Raw genomic sequence first — 18,932 nt, 5'->3', positions numbered from 1 at the left:
CTCTTTCTGACATAATTGATTTCACATTCAAAAGAAGAAGTCAACATTGTTAAACTAATCATCTTCTAAACAATATTTAGAGGTTGATACGTAAATTACTAAAATATTAGTAAGGGTAATGTGATTCCATTTTTAAATAATACAAATGCTGCAAGTGCAAACAGTTGTGTTATGCTTTTAGCAGTCACTTCGCTACTCACTCGGGTATTGTAAAAACTGATATACGGTGATCCGTCTTGAATGATGAATCCTTTTTTTATAGATAAGGACGAACGAAGGACGAACAAATGGCCCACCTGATGGTAAGTGGTCACCACCGCCCATAGACATAGGCATTGAAATAAATGTTAACCAACGCTTGCATCGGCAATTCACCACCAACCTTGGGTAATAAGATGTTATGTTCCTTGTGCCTATAATTACACTGGCTCACTCACCCTTAAAATTGGAACACAACAATACCAAGTACTCCTGTTTTGCGGTTTGTAGAATATCTGATGAGTGGGTGGTACCTATCTAGGCGAACTTGCACATAGCCCTACCACCAGTTTCAATTAAGATATTGTTTATTAATATAATAGTATCCCCCCATCCAAGCAGAGGTAGCTAAGTGGGTATTAAACTTAGATCATGTCTGAAGATCACTTATACAAGCTATTGCATTTTTAAGTGCATAGTTTGTGTTTATAATGCATCTCGTGCTCGGTAGAAGTTTCACCAATAAGCACGATGAAGCATGGATTGAATGCAATTTTGACATAATACTATATGTAATCAACCTGCATTGAAGCAGTGTGGTTTTTTATGTTTGTATTTTACATAGAGCGTCGGACGGGCGTAAGGGCTACCTGATGTTAAATGGTCACAACCGCCCATAGACATTGGCGATGTGAGAAATATTGACCATTCCTTACATCAAAATGCGCCACCAACCTTGAGTACAAAATTTTCCCTTGGGCCTGTAGTTACACTGACTCACTCATCCTTTAAACCGGAACGCAACAATATTTATTGCTGTATATTTTAGTGGTTTCTTTCGGTGGTACCTACCTAGACATGCACAAAGCCACCACCTAGTAAATGGTGGAATACGCTTCAAGCGTTCTCGTTAAGAGGAGGTTGGTAGGCATTACATTCACAAATAAGTAAATATATTAGTCGGATATTTGATATTTTAAGTTTAATAGTACAAGTATTTTGCGACATTAAATAACAATCACGAAATGTTTATACGATACATGCATATATAATGAATATAAACAAACAATATGAAAACAAGTATTTAATAATATAAGTCTACATTTTATATCAACTCAAACACGTGTGCATATTTTATTGTGATTTCTACACAGCGTATTGAGTAATGCTTCGAACCGATGTTCGCTCCCCCTCTGATAACGGAGAATAGGAATAATCCTGCCGATAAATCTCAATACTTCGACATTTTGTCTTTTGCCGAAGGGCTCCCCGATGGATATTTATATACTCGAAGGTTCCTACTTGTTGCTAAGGTATATACGTGAAAATATCCATACGAAACTATATGCAGAGAAATATTAGGATTTACAAGAAGAACTGCTCATATGGGTTTGTGCAGAGCATTCCTGGGTGGATACTATATATCTACTGTGTATACATGTATATGTGACTGCCTCGTTGGTCTAGTGGCTTGATGTAAGACCGCAGACCCGGAGGTCCTGGTTTCAATTCCCAGGTCGGGCCAGTAAAAAGTTATTGGGTTTTCCGTCAGAAAATTCTGTGAACTCAAAAACTTCTGTGTGTAATCTCTATTGAGATTGGCTGCCCTGGCCGAAATCGGTCTGTAGAACATTATTATTATATTCTTATTATACATTTTCTCTCGTATGAGTTACCAAAAACCTAAACAAAGGGCCGTAGCCAAGCGCGAGTAAGGGCTAGGTGATCGTATAAGGAGATGAGATGGATGAAGTCGTAAGGAACTTGCGAGTGAGGCGGCATGGCATGTGTTCAGGATGATTGCCTTTTGGAATAAATGATGAGTGTGTTCAGGAACCTGTAACATATCAAGGCTACGTTGTAGGCTTTTAGGTACGACTCCAGTTGATGATATGACAATGGGATCTTAATATGGATGGTGTTTGCTCGCCACTGACCCTTCAATTCAATTGCTAGATCTTTATTATTATTATTTTTTTACATGCATATGTATTTGTTGAAAGGAATAGATAACATCTTAGATCGTACTGTTGGCAAGTAACAAATTAAAAACCATTGCAATGCAAAATATTAAATACATACACTTTAATATTAGTTATACAAGTTTTCGCCTGCGACTTAGCCCGCGTTAAAAGAAGGGGAGCAGTGGTAAATTTTGTTGGTGATTTAATTAATCGATAAATAAATACTATAAACATGTAGAGAGTAAATAAAGAATCAGCTTAAATTGTAAATTGGAGTAAAATTAATATAAAATAAAAGATAATCATTTGATCATTTAAATAATATAATCACAATAAAAAATATCGAATCGATTAAATTATCGATTATAAATTAGTTACCTGTCGTTTCCTGTCCTCGTTTTTATTTGATATATTTGGCTCACAATTATATTCAAATTATTATTAGACAACAAGATCCAAATGTGGTGCCATCGACTTAACCGGTTTGTTTATATGTGGGTTATATTTTGGTTATACGTATATGGTATACGTATCGATTAGATTTTAATAATTGTAACAAAATGTTTATATTTGCACTTCCTTGATAACAAATCGATCATAAAACGATACGAGCCTTCTATGGACTTTATAGTTTTTTGTCTACTGTCCTTTTATAGACTAAAAATATTTTTTTTTATGTCTTATAGTAAAAAATTTAAAAAAAAACAATAAATTTTTAACTAGGTACTTACTGTTTATTCGTTTAAAGCTATAATTCGATTGGTTTTTATTTAATTTCGTTTAGATACGAAGGTTAAATAAAAAATCGATTCCTCAATATAAATATTTCCCTTTCATTTTGATAGCACGTACAATAAATAACAAACGATAACCGTGCACAGATAATCGATAAATCACATAGATTAAAACGGGTAACTGTGAAATCGCGGGACTTAAGCCTAAGTAAAGTCCGGAACCAATCGCTTATTCTGGAATCTAAACAGCGTGCTTTATACGCGGTTTCATGAGCCATGAAGTTATTAAATGTACGGTAGAATGTTACGTAGGTAAATTGCATTGGTTATTGTTTGGTCAATATTTAACCAGTTTGATTGTGAAAGCGATTGTTATTATTGATTTAGTTTTTGAAGTTTCTATAAACCTTCTTAAGGAGTTATATAGTTCCATATTTTTTCCTCTTACTCAAAATTGATCATCATTGATTGATGATGAAAACAATGTGTTGAGTTTTTTTTTGTCAAAATAAAAAGTCAGCCTTCCTGTTCATAAATTGGCCACCTTGGCAATTATTGGAGCTGCAAGAAATATTAATTGTTCCTTACATCGTCAATGCACCACCAACTTTGGGAATTAACATGTAATGACCAGACCATAGCAACCCTAATTGTTACTGTGTGGCGGTAGAATATGTAATAAGTAGGTGGTAGATTTCTACTCAGGCGGGCTTGCACAAAGCCCTACCACAGGGTGAGCAGTATTATATGTTCGACATATAATACTACACGACGCCTATGTTCCTTCATGTATACTTGGCATCGATCTAAAATAGTGTTGCAGTACAAATAACCCCTTTTGCTGAAAAACAATTATTTTTTCAAAATTAATATCGTTTATCATGTAGATAGATGTTATACTCAGTAATATTAAAAAGGAACAAAAATAAATTAAAACTACTTTTAACAAATTCACCTTATAAAACTTTATACTCATCGGATTGAATTACCTATTTAAAAGAATTTCAGCTTCAAATATATTGTTATAGGCAACATCTATAATATTATAAGTTCGAAAACAGTTCTGTCTGTCAGTTACTTTACTTTTTAGTTTTTTTTTAACGCTGGAAAAACGCATTACGCGTTTCACCCGCAGGAGCAGTAGGGGTATGTGGGGCTCGCCGGTGTACAAGTCGCCGAGTGCGCCCCGAACATCGGAATACCCACTAAAAAAACCAGCGGTACCCTTTCCGTCTTAACGAGGAGCGCCATGGGATCGCTTCTGCATGCTAATGCCGTGGCGCTCACGGGCTACCGTGATCGGCAGGGGTTACCTACACCAACGTCACCCTATACAACGACACTAATGTCATATATATTAACAAGAAACTCTACAAGTATTTGCTTAAACGAAGTATATATTGAATATTCAAAGAATCACTGTAAAATAATTTATCGTAAACGATAAATTCAGCGTCTAGGAAACTTATTGTCACCCACGAAGATTGTATCGGTTTGCATATTAGAGAAACCTTTTCGGAATCACGTTTTCATTGTTCCCTTAGAAGATGTGGGCAGGCATTGCTCACGTGCCAAAACCTGACCACATTGGACACAATGGACGGCTTAGAATGCTTATATAATTCGAAATATTTCGCCATTTTCTCTTATACTAGAGTCGAAACTGAAATCTCAATATCAAACAATAGGAATTGACAAATTATTATTGTTCAATGAAAAGATATATAACCCTTTGCCTGAAATCTGGCATTAGAGAATTATGTTGAATTCAAATTTTACAATGCATAGAAAAAAAAAACATTCGTAACACAAACGCATAATTTTTATAAATAAAATATCGTTATGTTTTTAATTATTTTATTAAGTGGTTTTTAAATTGTGCTTACCTGGTGGTTAATTGCTTTAGGCAAGACTGATTCTGTACTAGCAATTCAGCAGCTATTTTACCACCAAACAACAATACCACCCAGTGTAATAACAAACCTAAAAAACAACATTTTTTTCCATATAATAATGTAAATAGGATAGAATGGTTAATATTTCTAATAGTGTCTATGTCAATAAGGAGAGAAACATTTTGCTCGTCAGTCTAACTAAAAATTAAAAAAAAAAACGCGGAGGTTTAATTATATAAATTCAAAGATATTTATTCTTCAAGATATTTAAGGTTAGCAGTATATTAATTAAATTTTCATTGTTCACGTTCCATTTAATAAGACCACGATGTTAACATTAAAATGTCTATCCGAACCTTATTTACTTAACATTCATTACAGCAATAAAAACTTAGCACGACTCAATTGAAATAACCATAATTCAGTATGAAGATATCAGCACATCGTACATTACGCGCCCACGTGTTACTTAACATAAGCAAACCCACATTGGATACACTTATCTTCATCTGTTTAAACAATGGAACAAAATAAGCCGTAATATAGCGTTTTATTGACAAAATTATTCCAATTATGTAAATTTATTTAGTAAGTTTTGGTTTTCTAAGCTTTGTCGACTTAAATAAGCACATAAAAATTCAAAATTGAAAAAAATATATAAAATAATATATAACTATAAATCACTAGTTTTCGTAGTTTGGGACGCGTCTTTGAGGGGGCGGACGATTTTGTGTCAGATGTTAGGTAGAAAAAATTGCCTATGTCCTTCCTTATTGTTCAAGATTACTTCATACCACTTTACATCAAAATCGGTTGAGTGGTTTAGCCGTGAAAATATAACGTAATTAATAGACAGAGCTACTTTCGTATCTCCATCTTAAGTAAACGATCCCAGGACATTCTATTAGTTTTTTTTTAATTTCCATTAATCGTCATTATTAGACAAATATTCACATTTTTTGGTCAGAACAGAGATCTGAATTCTGATTATTTTTAAGTTTGTTTTTTATCAAGTGTGTTGACATAAGAAAGAACTTTTATACATGATTTAAAAAAAAGGAACAAGAAATTCGATAGTTGAAGCAGACCAAAGCCCCCACTAAGACAAAATACAGACATATTTTGTCGTAGTGGGAGATTTGGTCTGTATTCATTTTACGAAATAAAATTATGTTTTATTTATATTTTATAAATACAATTTAATAATAGCCTCTTTGTGTGAAGATTAGATAAAGAATTGACTTATAATGATGACGTGATAGCTAGTCTCAAATCATTGTGACATCGATCCATTCATCCATCAATCCATTCGAAAACGAAGCGAATCACTAACATTAGCCGACGACCAATATCAGTACGAATGTATGTACGTATATGATCACTAAAAGAAATATCTCTTATCTGTGAAAATAACGAAATTAGTTACCACCTACTTAGTAATCAACACCGTATAATGTAATAACATACGGACATGCTGTTTTTGCAATTTCTATCACATAAGAAAATCTTTAGTCATATTATTAATGCGAGTGTTTTGTTTGTTTTTTTACGCTTTCTCGTTTTAGCTACTCAACCTGTTATAATGAAATTTTGCATACACGTTGTCAGGTGTACAGAAAATGATATAGGATGCCCAAAATCACAAGCCGGGCAAAAACTAGTAGTACTGTAAAATTTTCATATTGTCATCGTTATGAAATCGCAGTGCTATCCTGTAAGAACTTACTTTATTACTTACCCGTAAAATGTTGACAACCGACTTTTGATATATATACTATTTTGATTCGTGTATTGTTAAAATATTATAATTATTAAGGTCAAAGTCGCATATCACTTCCTAATATTTCTCGACCGTTTTCTGCGGTGAGTTTCGAATTTGCTCTTACAGAATAGGCCTTGTTTTCTATTGGCTCATGGTTATTGCAGTGATCTTTGCAAGAGGAAGTCTTATTACTCATGTTCTACTTTAAAAGTTAATCTTGTACTTTGATATTATTGTAAGTCTAGTTTCCACTCGCGACTTCGCCCACTTGTTAAGGGGAAGAGTGTTAAGTCCTTTCCGTACCCCTGATTGAGCAAATTTGGTTAAATTCACCTTAATTTTTAGAGCACCATATCCATTAAAAATATTAAGATCAATATCCATTTTCCCAAACATTATAGATACGATATATATCAATATTTTTTTTTTGCTTTTTCCACGTCTCTTCAGGTTCAATATCTTCAGTATATAACAAATTATAACCACTCTGTTAGTTAAATATTGTCAAGGTTTTAAAGGTCCAAGTTTCGGTCTACGCTTAACATTCCCATAATAACATGGTGCATACTTCCCGGGTCACGTGATGAGTGGGAGGAGCGATTGATAGATAGAGAAACGGATGGATAAAGCATCACCAGGTCACCGCTTACTTGTTAAAATTATTAACATTGTTGTATAGTGTTAATTCGGTTATTATTAACAATTTTAATATAAAATATTATTGTTGTGTAAACATTCTAGTAATCGGTACATGGTAAGGCTAACTGAGACTTCGAGCGTCGAGTAAGCGTAAGATTTCGAGCGTCAGATGACGTCAGCGTAAGATTTGTTATTTACACATCAATTCTCTTTTGTACCTTAGCACTCACGCATTCTTTTAAAAATAAATATATCAATAAACCACGATTTCTGGATAAGTATAAAATTTTATATTTATTCAAATTTGCTTGTGATTTTCGTTTACGTAAAGCAATTCATTTCTATAAATAATTTATTTCTTATTCATCCGTTCAAAATAGCGAAAACGCTTCGATATAGATTTATGGATCTCAATCTCGCGTGACAAACAAACAGTTATTTCGTTTAAAGATAAAGTAAATTCCAATGTATTCAACCATTTCTATAAAAATAACTCTTATTTCAAGAGTGATAAGCGTTAAAATCATTAATCAAATAATGTTATAAAAATCGTTTACATTTCATAAACGATTCGAGTATTTAATTCTAAGTATCGATTATAAACTAAAGCACAAAGTATGTATAGAGAGAACTGACAAGCAGGTCAAACATTCAACACAAACCAATAACAAAGTTGGTTTAGTTGACTTAGTGGAGGCGAACAAAGGCGAAGCGAAACTTCCAAGTATAATAAATAATTAATTATTTATACTGAGTTTATTTACCTTTGATTACAACTAAAACTATTATCTTATCGACTATATAAAAAACTAAATATATCACTAAACTAAAAATATCGCTCCAAAGGTTAGTGATAAAATTCGTTTAGTTTTCAAACACTAATTTTGTTGTTAGGAAGTTTGAATCTATTCGCGCTGACCTTTCCGTTGTGATAAGATAATGTTTACACAATCGACGTCCAATTGTACAAAATGGGTTGTGTAAAGCGAAAGAAAGTTAATTGAAAATAAACTTTTTTTTATATCAGAGGTAGGTGAACATATGACATAAAAAAAAACGGTAGCATGTGAGCGCCACGGCATTGCATGCAAAAGCGATCCCGTGGCGCTCCTCGTTATGACGGAAAGGATACCGCTGTTTTTTTCGTGGGTATTCCGTTGTTCGGGGCGCACTCAGCGCCTCGGACATCGGCGAGCCCCACATACCCGACCACTGTTCCCATGGGGGAAACGCGTAATGCATTTTTCCAGCGTTAAAAAAAAAAAAACAAAAAAAAAAAGTTGGTGAACATATGTGGTCGTATAATGCGTTAAAATGTTATGTCCCGTGTAGTTACACTGGCTCACTCAACCCTCAAATGGAAAAATATTAAGTATTGCTGTTTAGCGGCAGAATATCTGAGGAGTGGGTACTACCTACGCAGAATGGCTTGCACAAAGCGCCAAGACTTTTAAAAGGCCGCAAATAAAAAGTTTTGAGTTAAAGAAATTACCACTACAAACGTTGGAAACTTTTAACGAATACTCGTATTTATGTGCAGCCTTATAAAGATAGCTACTAAACCAACAAGACAGTCTATAAAATAAACAAGCTTATTTAAATTGGTGAAAAACTGAACATAAATAAAATTATAAAAAGCAATATTTTTCTTTCATACTGATATTTTTTTTATATTTTATAAAAAGTAAAAACAAATTTAAAAAGATATAGTAAATAAAGTAATAAGTAGTTGATAAATTATTTTAAATATAAAATTCTAATTGCTTGATCTACTTTGAAATAAATAACCGTTACAATTCATTTAGAAAAATTATTAAACGGAAGCGTAAAAGTAATATAAACCGCTACAAACTCATACACAAACGCGATTATTTCCGATTAACTTGAATCGAATATAACCACGATTTTTGTTACACCAAATCATGACAATCCGATTATAATACCGTTAAAAAGGTAGGTACCGTAAGCAGAAGGTATATATCGATAATCTAAATCGGCTTAATTACGGTTGACATCACAATGTCATAAAAAAAGTCATTTTCATCTTTATCACCAAAGAAATAATCGAGTGAAAATCTACAACCTTGTAAATTACCGTCGTTAAATTTAAATTCTATTGCCGAGTCACGGTCGTTTTAACAATAAACATGAATGCGAACATTATATTAATACTAAATGTTCTTTCTGAAATACATTAAATGGGAATAATTTAAAATCACTTGACGCAAGAAATGTATAACGCAATTATAAAATTAATTCAAGTAGAAATACATGATTACGAGGAGAAGATCGACTTTACTTTCTATTTGTTTGATATAATCTTACTTCGGACGGTGCAACGTATTCAGCAAGTATTATAACAATGGCCGGTAAATACGAAATGAAAGTATTGATATCTTTATCAATGGAAATTAAGATGGACGATTTGTGATAGGCTTTGGTTGTTGTTTATTAACGGTCAATTTGCGTCCTAATATCATTCGTTCATAGACAGAGGTTACGGGGACAGTTATTCAGTCGGAATGATCGGAATGGGGAACCGCTTTGCTCTCCAACAATGACCGCATTCAATGTGAAATAGCGGATAAGCCATAAAATATTCATAATTCGTATAACAATGAAATCATCCGAATCAATACTCCCCTTTATAAATATGCGTAATAAACATATTATGCTTTGTATAATATTATGGGTTTTAGTAGTGTTCAGTCTATTATTATTTCGTTTTTAAATAAATATATTTACAATTGTTTTTTTTTTTATTAGAAATATAAACATTCATGAAAACCATCATAATACAAAGTTAAAGTCAAGGATATGCAATTTAGTATCTTAAATCTTAAAACGGGACCAAAATTAATTGAAAGACTAATTAATTATATAATATTAATTCAAGATTATGACAATGTCATTGAACGGCAATATTTATATAATTTTATATTATTATTATTATTGGTATTAAGTTATATATAAATATATAACTTAATACCTGTATAAACATTATCAATCTTAGACGTTTTTATATTTGAACGCACTAATCTCAGGAACTACTAAGCCGATAAGGAAAAAATATTTTGCTTTACATAGCTCGTTTTAATGGAAGGTTATATGCTTACTATAACTTTACGCTACTATCCTTTACAGCGAAGCAATAACCGTAAACGTCAACCGACTCGCCGACTTTATCCACAAACAAACAATAGGCCTGTTAGACATATCAAAATTGCAACGCCGGATTTATGTCTAGGCCTACAAGGAAGCGGTCTAGGGGCCCCGCCAGCCGAGGGACCCCATCCAACCAAAAATAATATCATTTTGCTCTAACCGCTACGGAATGGAGGATGGCCTCAAATGACGAAATACCTAGGGGCATTGGATATTTAAGTCCGGGCCTGCAAAATTGAGTGCGGTTAGAACCGCGAATTACTCTAAAGATAAAAGTAGATTAAATTTAAATAACAGTTAAACAATTTTCCTAAGTAGAGTACGAGTAATTAAATCGTTCGACAACCTAAAGATTAACGAGCTACTAACAAAGAGAACACTGACAGACATCACAGATCTCCACAACGAAATAAACTAAGTCGTAAATCGTGCCCCTTACAACGATTTTACTGCTAGAGTAATAAATAAATTTATCCGATTGTGGGGAGTATAGAAAAAAAAAACGGAGAGTTCAATAATAGCTATATTACTTTTGACGCAAGCGCGTGTGCCGAACATTATTTATTGGTTCTTGTTTCTAATAATACAGCGAATCTTGTGCAGGCGCGCTGCGTATGTGAAGCAAGCCTAGTATTATCAAGTACAGGAGTGATTGAAACCCTCAATGACAGATGGGAAACACAATAGGCATATACAACGCGTCATTGTTAGTCCAATTTCCTATCGAAATATACCGGGGGCATTTTTGCGTATTCATCCTATTCGCTTCTTTCTATATTTCCGCAAAAAGATGTGTCCGATTAATGGTTATTATTGATTATACATTTGACAATCATAAATAATTGGTGGTGAAAAAGATACTAAACGAAATTGAACAAAAAATGATATCATTATTAACGCAAAATAAAATGAAACACATGATTACATTTTATAAGAATAATGAATATCGTTAAAGTGTGAAATGTTTTCCTAATTAAAAGTAACAACATGTGAAGCATGAGCGCGCAGATTAAAAGCAACGTACGTAAATATATAATTTAGAAAAGTAAAAGTAATAACAAAAAAAATACGCAATGAAAATCATTCTTATTACATTATCTCACTTTGCGTCGTAAATCGAGGCACTATAAAATTGTATAAACGGTATTTTAATAATTTGTCTTTAATTATAAGTAAATTTAAAGTTTTAAGCAAACAATAGCTAACATAAAATAAAGAGCACCGGCTCTCGAAATTTCCCTCGTCTTTTCTTGAGCCGAAGATAATAAAAACGTTTATATCTGCAATTAATTAAATGCCAGCAAGGACAGTCATACATAATATTATTTCATTATAAGATTAATTCCCAGACTATAAATTTCTATCAGATAGCGTGAGGTGGAAACTACTTTCCATTACAATCACTTAATCGCGCTAATTATTTACGACTATCTTGTAAATTCTTCATTTTAAATTAATTATATTTTATCACATAAACAACTCTATTGCTTGATTGTTCTAAGCTAAAAAATATTGTTCATCGTTACATCAGTATCACTGAATACCGCAATATTAATTATAAATTTCTAATTCTATTTTTTTTATGTACTAGGTAGTCAGACGGGCAAATGGGCCACCTAATGGTACGTGGTCACCACCCCACATAAAAATTGGATCCGTAAGAAATATTAATTATTCCTTACAATGCCAATACGCTACTAACCTTGTTAACTAATTTGTTATATCTTGTTAACTATTATGTTACAATGGCACTCACAATAGAGTACAATGCCTGATGAGTGGGTGGTACCTACATACAACCACCAAGTATATAACTGTTATAAATAACTCGTTAATCATTTTAATTGTAGAAATTTTGTGGTAGTCACATTAATTCATTCGTGGTTAGATTTCTCTAGGAACTTCGTTTAACTATTCAAACGACGTCGATTTATGGATGCGTTCTCACGTATTCGTAGTGTTCATTCTTACCCTACTCAAATAATTCGAAGTAATTTTTTTTTTACTTTTCCACTTAACCTCCATTCCACTCAACTTACTTTAAGATCTTTGAACGTTTTTTCAATAAGAGCTATTAGTTTCGTTTAAATTTATACGTGTTCTTAATATTAATAATATTGTCTTTTTTTATTAATTTTTAAATAAAGAATTATGTTATTAAGAGCACACAAGACAAAATAGGTTTTTTTTTGTAAGAAAGTCTTAAATATATTTGTATATGAATATCATTGTTAGGATAATGTTGTACGTGATATTATTACTGTTTGGTATAACGAACGCAGTGAAAGCGAATTAGATACGAATGTGCTCATGATTCATGGGTACTTTACTGTATTAGCTTTCTACGTGTAAATGACGTCAAATTGGCGGCAAATAATTTTAAAACATGTAATAAGAATAATTCGAACGAATAGTACAATACAATTTATTTTAACTTACTAACATTCTTTGACCTGAACGTTTTTATTGTTGCAGTTATCTTAGACCTTATAAATGAATGATAAGGGTTATAATGCAATGAAGAAAATGTATAATATGTGCTCTGTACACTTAAGATTTGTAAATATGTCCGTGGGCGAGGACACTGATTCATTGCGGACAGACGTCCCACTCTTAAGAATGGACTTACATATCATGATTTAAGAGTAAATATCTTAAGGATGTATACTCTCAAAACAAGTGTATTACATTGGTAACACTGTCCTTAAATGGGGTTCGTATCCGAATTGTATTATTACGTCATTTTCAAACCTACTTAGGGGTTAATTTTTAAATTATCAATAAAATTATCTGTAAAAACGTAAAATTTTAATTTTTTATTTGTAATGTTAGCATGGAAGTATCACCTAATATGTCTTCATCTAAATAACACTATATACACTACTAATAAAACCACTATTACATTTTAAATATCAATGTATTTATTAAATAAAATAATTATATATTTTTTTTATAGAATAGGAAGGCGGACGAGCATATGGGCCACCTGATGGTAAGTGGTCACCAACGCCCATAGACATTGGCATTGTAAGAAATGTTAACCATCGCTTACATCACCAAAGCGTCACCAACCTTGGGAACTAAGACGTTATGTCTCTTGTGCCTGTAATTATACTGGCTCACTCACCCTTTAAACCGGAACACAACAATACCAAGTACTGCTGATCTTCGGTAGAATATCTGATGAGTGCGTGGTACCTACCCAGACGAGCTTGCACAAAGCTCTACCACCAGTAGTAGTATATTAATAAATACCTAGTATTACTTAATCAAATCAAATGTATCCTCACAAAGAACACATTGTAATGACATTATTTCAATAATTAGGTTCTATAAAGATTGATATACACATGGCGCCCACAACTGCTATAAATCTCTCTAGAACATATCATATCCTTGTTAATTATTTCTATTAATATAGTCTGCCTTACAGTCGAGAGTTATCTGATTCATTCTATAGTTATGATTCTCATGCATTTCTCATATTTTTTCTAATTAACATAAGTTGCTGTAGAATCAAGGTCGGTAAGATGCTATGGGAATAACATCTAATCCGTTTTTAAGGTTAATCGTATCATGCTAATGTTTCACTTTATTCATATTTTTGGTGTGAGATAGTTCTAATCACTTAAATTTAAATCTACTATTCAACAATTTTATTGTAGAAATTAAACCTACTTCCCGTAAGTTAGAATCATTGCTATGTTTTATCAATTTAATTAATAATTATTATTATTATGTTCAGCAGGTCGTTATTCGTCATAACATTAACCGGGCACTTGTCCATAAAATTATTGATCTTTAATTGGGTTTAATTCGTGTAACGTAATAAGAAGTAAGAAGTCTGTTAATAATATGAGTCATTTTAAAATTGAAATACGATGCCAACTGGATGTGGTAATTAATTGGTTTCGGGAGTAATATAATCAATCATGCTTGAAATGCTGACACGACCGCACTAATGGCTATCTATGACATAAGACAGCAGTCAATAATCGAACACTTGGTTATGAGAGAAACAACTTTATGCATGGAAGTGTGCAGCTGGGCGATGCCATGCGTGCACATGCATATTCAAAGATCAGTTTCCATTTCGCGTGCGTAGTCGGAAACGCACCGAAACATTAATAGTATATCCAATCAAAATAAAACTCTAAAACCACATACATAGGATTTAACGTTCTTAGTACAGAATTGGATAATGATTTATTCATTTGTGAATTATTTCAGCGAAGAGGAAGAGGTAACTTGCAAAAAAAGGGAGAAAAAAGGCACAAATTGAACACGGCATAGCGCGTCAGAGTGTGACGGCAATATGCCAATGGTAGCGGAAGAAGGTGACGGATGCATATCAGGAAAGTATTGACAGGTGATTCGTGAAATGTTGGTTAGTGAGCTACCGTGACAAATCGTATAACATTTGCGACGGTTGAGAATAAGAGGGAAAGGTAATAACTGTTTCCCATTTAATTTGAAATAAAAACAACGGGCGTGAGAATATTTTGTAATATTCTAAAAAATACAAATATCTCGCTCGAAATTATAGCTATATTAGATAATTTACACTAAAAACATTAATTAATTCTAGTATTTAAGCAGAATTTTAAAGTTAAAACAATTTTATAATCAAAAATAAATTATGTAAAATATAATATAAAGTTTTCTAAATCTCCTTACAGGTTACAAATAAGAATAGACGTAATTAATTCTAGACTTGTAAATGTCTTTCCGATTTACATTAACTTATGAATAAAGAAATATCTGTTATAAATACTTTTAATATATGAAAAGCGATTATATAATGCGCAATAATTACATTTCAATCATCAGTAGTAGTAATGAAACGTTAATGACATTTGTCAATGAATAGTTCCAACTGTGGGGGACATTATAGCACTGCGATGACAGATGGTTCTTGCTAGGTATAATTAGAAGCTACGCGCTTAACACTTTAGGTTTGTTTGTTTTTTTTTCTTGAGCGTTATGAGACTTGGGCGGTTTGATTTTTTTATATTAGATAAGTTTATATTTTGAATTCTAATAAAAAAAAACCAAAAAATTTGTTGAACATCATTGCTTATAATAAATATATATATAATTATAAATGGATTATTTTTATAAGCAATGATATTCATATCATTTATTTTTTAATAGAATTTTAAAAATAAAAATAACTTTTTTTATATGTATTATAGTCACATAAATACATTAGAACTAAAAAGAGATGAAATAAATTTCAAAAATAAAGTAAGTTAAGACGAAAATAAAGTTCATCATTTAGTACAATATAATTACAAAATGGTGGGTAGTGACTATCGATATCGTCGTAATTTATACAACGTAACTAAATAAATGAATTCGTAATTAGGCGATAGTACATAAATTTGTAAATGTTGTTCCTATCAGTTATGTGGGCTCATACATAACTTTGATATTACCGAGTTAGCCAAACGTAACAAAAAGAATATTCTTGAACTATAGAAAGAATTAAGGCAAACGTATTTAAAAAAATGCTTTGAAGAGTCATGAATAAGTTTATACGTGTAAACAAAACAGTGACTTCACATAGTTTGAAATACATACAAACATCAAGCTCAAAAACCATGCAAATCAAAGTTATATTTTTTTTTCTGTCAATCAATTAACAATTCTCACTGACCTGTTAAAAACGCTGACGATCACCATAGTAAACAATCCGGCCACAAAAATTGTTAAGGGCTTACAAAATCCATCAACATTTAAGATTCATAAAATAAATGAAGCACATTTTCACATTCGTGCCCATATTTCACGAATTCAATTAAATATTTTAAACTTTACAGAGTTCGATAGTCGAAAAAAAAAGGAATTGCACGAGCAACACAACCACACGAATGAGCAGCCGAACAACAACTAATTTTTGAGTGAAGCTTCCACTACGCTGATTGGACGCAAGTCGTAACCGGACGGTTGCTCGCTGCGCTTGCGCCGGAGATGCAGCGATCATGGGGTAGGCACGCATCCATCATACAATTTACAAATAAACGATATAGGGTAAGAGGGTGCGATAAATTATTATGTAAATAAGCATTACAATTAATCAAGTCATGTTAACCATGCATGACGTTTGAATTAAAAAAACAAATATATCTAATAATTCTGTTAAATTAAAAGTACTGTATCGATTATTTAAAAATTATTGTTAATTTAAATACAAATAAGTAAGCCAATAATTATCATATTAAAAAATCTACAACACGCATAAATAAACATTTTAAAATAGGCGTGTGAGATTTTTATAATAATACTGAGGTTTGAATAAGAAAAAAAACTATAAACACAAAGTAAAGTCAAGTCAAGCCAAGTCCTAACAAAGGGCTCTTTGCCGTTACTTCTGTGTTAGGTGTGTGGTGTAATGTATTCCAACAGTTCACCGGGGCATCATTAGTCGTATGTTAGTCACTGTATCTTATTGATGCTACACGCCTCTTCACTCAGTTTCGCGACGCATACTAATATTCCCTGATAATCTACCTGGAGACGTCCCTCAGTACCAACAGCCAGGCATAAATTGTACTTTCATTTTGCATGCTAAAAGATAGGTTTTCTTTGGTTTTACTTGTCTAACAATGTATTATGTTGCTTTCAAATAATAATAATTATAATAATGTACTAAGTTTAAGACAAACACAAAAGTTTCGTTTATCATTTTAGATTTAAACTCTAAATCGTAAACAAATTATAAACTTCTAAATGAAAAAACAAACGTATTAAAAAGTTATAATTTATTTTTAATAGACAATTTGTACGAAACAATTTTCGTTTGTGGTCGAAATTGTTTTTATAAAGTTCTAAATTGATTTTTTGCCTTACGCCATATACGATGCTATAAATATACGTAACCCTTGTTCTTTTATCGAGATTTCTTAGCTTCCTAATTTGGAAGAGATGGAAAGATTACCGACAATGGCTCAGAGACGTCCCGTGGCGATGAATTCGGGAAATGGGGTCAGTGTACTGATTCGCGAGCACCTGTGCACCTTAACAGGGGTGTGGTTGGGATTATAACCGTTTTGTTTTCAGAAGGTTAATTGGAACGATAAATGCAAAAAACATTTAACGTTTACATTGACATTATGGCTATTACTTTTAATAGATTACAAACATATTGACTACGTCAAACCAGTGTTATAATTAACGAGGTAACATAAACAAGACCAGACAAAAGAAGGCAGGCAGACTGACAATCTGATCATAATTGTTGACATGTGTCCATAGTCATAGAGGCCTTTCCAAATATTTTATGTATTACATATAAAATGTTATATCCTTTGTAGCCGTAATAACATTAACTACTTACCCTTACATTGGAATAAAACAATAATAAAGATTCCTAGTAGTGGAACTAATGACGATCGAGTTTAAATACCCAGACCAACTTAAACAAGCCACCAGAAAAAACTTATTGATTTTCTTTTATGTAAAAAGGTTCACGTATGCATCTGTTATTTCTTAATTATTCCCTATTAAGTGCTAGTTAATTAATTATAAGAGGAATAACAAAGTTTTGATCAACAGTTTTTTTTCTGAACACTTAGCCTTATTCGGAAGCTAGTACTGATTGCGTTCGCTTATGGCATACGTTGATAATGTTGTAAGCTAAGCACGTGTCGAGCCTGCTTGAAACAAGCACGTGGTATTGCTATTCCTGATAGCAGCAGGAAGTCAACAAAGTGTTATTCAAAAGCAAGCTTGAATCTAAAGATTATTATGGTTCAAAACTTTAAATAGAATATGTAAATACTCGGTAGAACGATATCGTTTTGAAATAAGAATTCGTGACGTCATTATTCATCTCATGGGTCATTTACCGTATATCGTATTTATTTAAAAAAAAACCTGCCTTATCAAATTACAGTAATATCAAAGAGGTTTCTATATAATTAAAGTACAATGACCTAACAAATTGCTAACTGCGTAATACTAAATACACTTAAGCCATTCTTCACAAACTTGAAAAGGGTCATAACCCAGTTTGACCTGTAATTAACTCAACATGGGACTTCAAACATTCTAAAATTACCCACGAGGTTTGTTTGCTGTGCTTGGGACCTTTAGACCCGGTATTCACTTAGGATAAGATAGTGTACATACACACATGTACATTTTGCATACGTTGTGTATACTGCAGGATAATTATTTTCAAACATATTAGCTTTAAATATAGTTAAAGCTTTGCCAGTTGAATCCTTGGATTTAATATTTGAATATTATTGTTTGGCGAAATTATTGTCATTAAGTATAAAATAAAAGTTAAATTGTAGTAATTATGGTGCAATTATTTCAATGTCGCTTTGATTTTACACTTGTGATAGCGAGTTAACCCCGAGTTTGTTGAAAATTAGTTCAGTGATCGGGGTAACTTGAAGTACAAATTTAATTTAAAATGTCACTCGTCTGGTATATCTAACTCAATCTGGCGGGCTTAACTTTAATAAAATACTAATTGATATTTACTTACCATTTTATTATTTAACCGAAAATAAAACAGTGAAGTTGCAATCATTAAAATCTTACCTGAAACAAATAAGAAAAA

At 32.2% G+C, this 18,932-nt stretch overlaps 1 protein-coding gene across 3 annotated transcripts in view; it reads right to left on the bottom strand.

Annotated features, from left to right (window-relative positions):
• LOC126771828 (rap1 GTPase-activating protein 1) overlaps positions 1 to 18,932 on the bottom strand; it is a 296,244-nt gene that overhangs the window by 138,515 nt on the left and 138,797 nt on the right. For 2 of the 3 annotated variants that reach the window (XM_050491949.1, XM_050491953.1), the window contains exon 1: positions 16,017 to 16,233. The exons of the other annotated variant lie outside the window; for it this stretch is intronic. Coding sequence is in view for 1 of the 2 variants with exons in the window: in XM_050491953.1 (XP_050347910.1) it covers positions 16,017 to 16,042 (26 nt within the window). In the remaining variant the exon portion in view is untranslated. Of the gene's footprint in view, positions 1 to 16,016; positions 16,234 to 18,932 lie in introns of those variants that run through there. 3 annotated transcript variants of the gene reach the window in all.

Source organism: Nymphalis io, chromosome 11 (genome assembly GCF_905147045.1).
Source record: "Nymphalis io chromosome 11, ilAglIoxx1.1, whole genome shotgun sequence".
In the NCBI taxonomy this organism is placed as follows: Eukaryota; Metazoa; Arthropoda; class Insecta; order Lepidoptera; family Nymphalidae; genus Nymphalis; species Nymphalis io.
The sequence above is the reverse complement of the archived record's forward strand: the minus strand, read 5'-3'. Positions and strand labels throughout refer to the sequence as shown.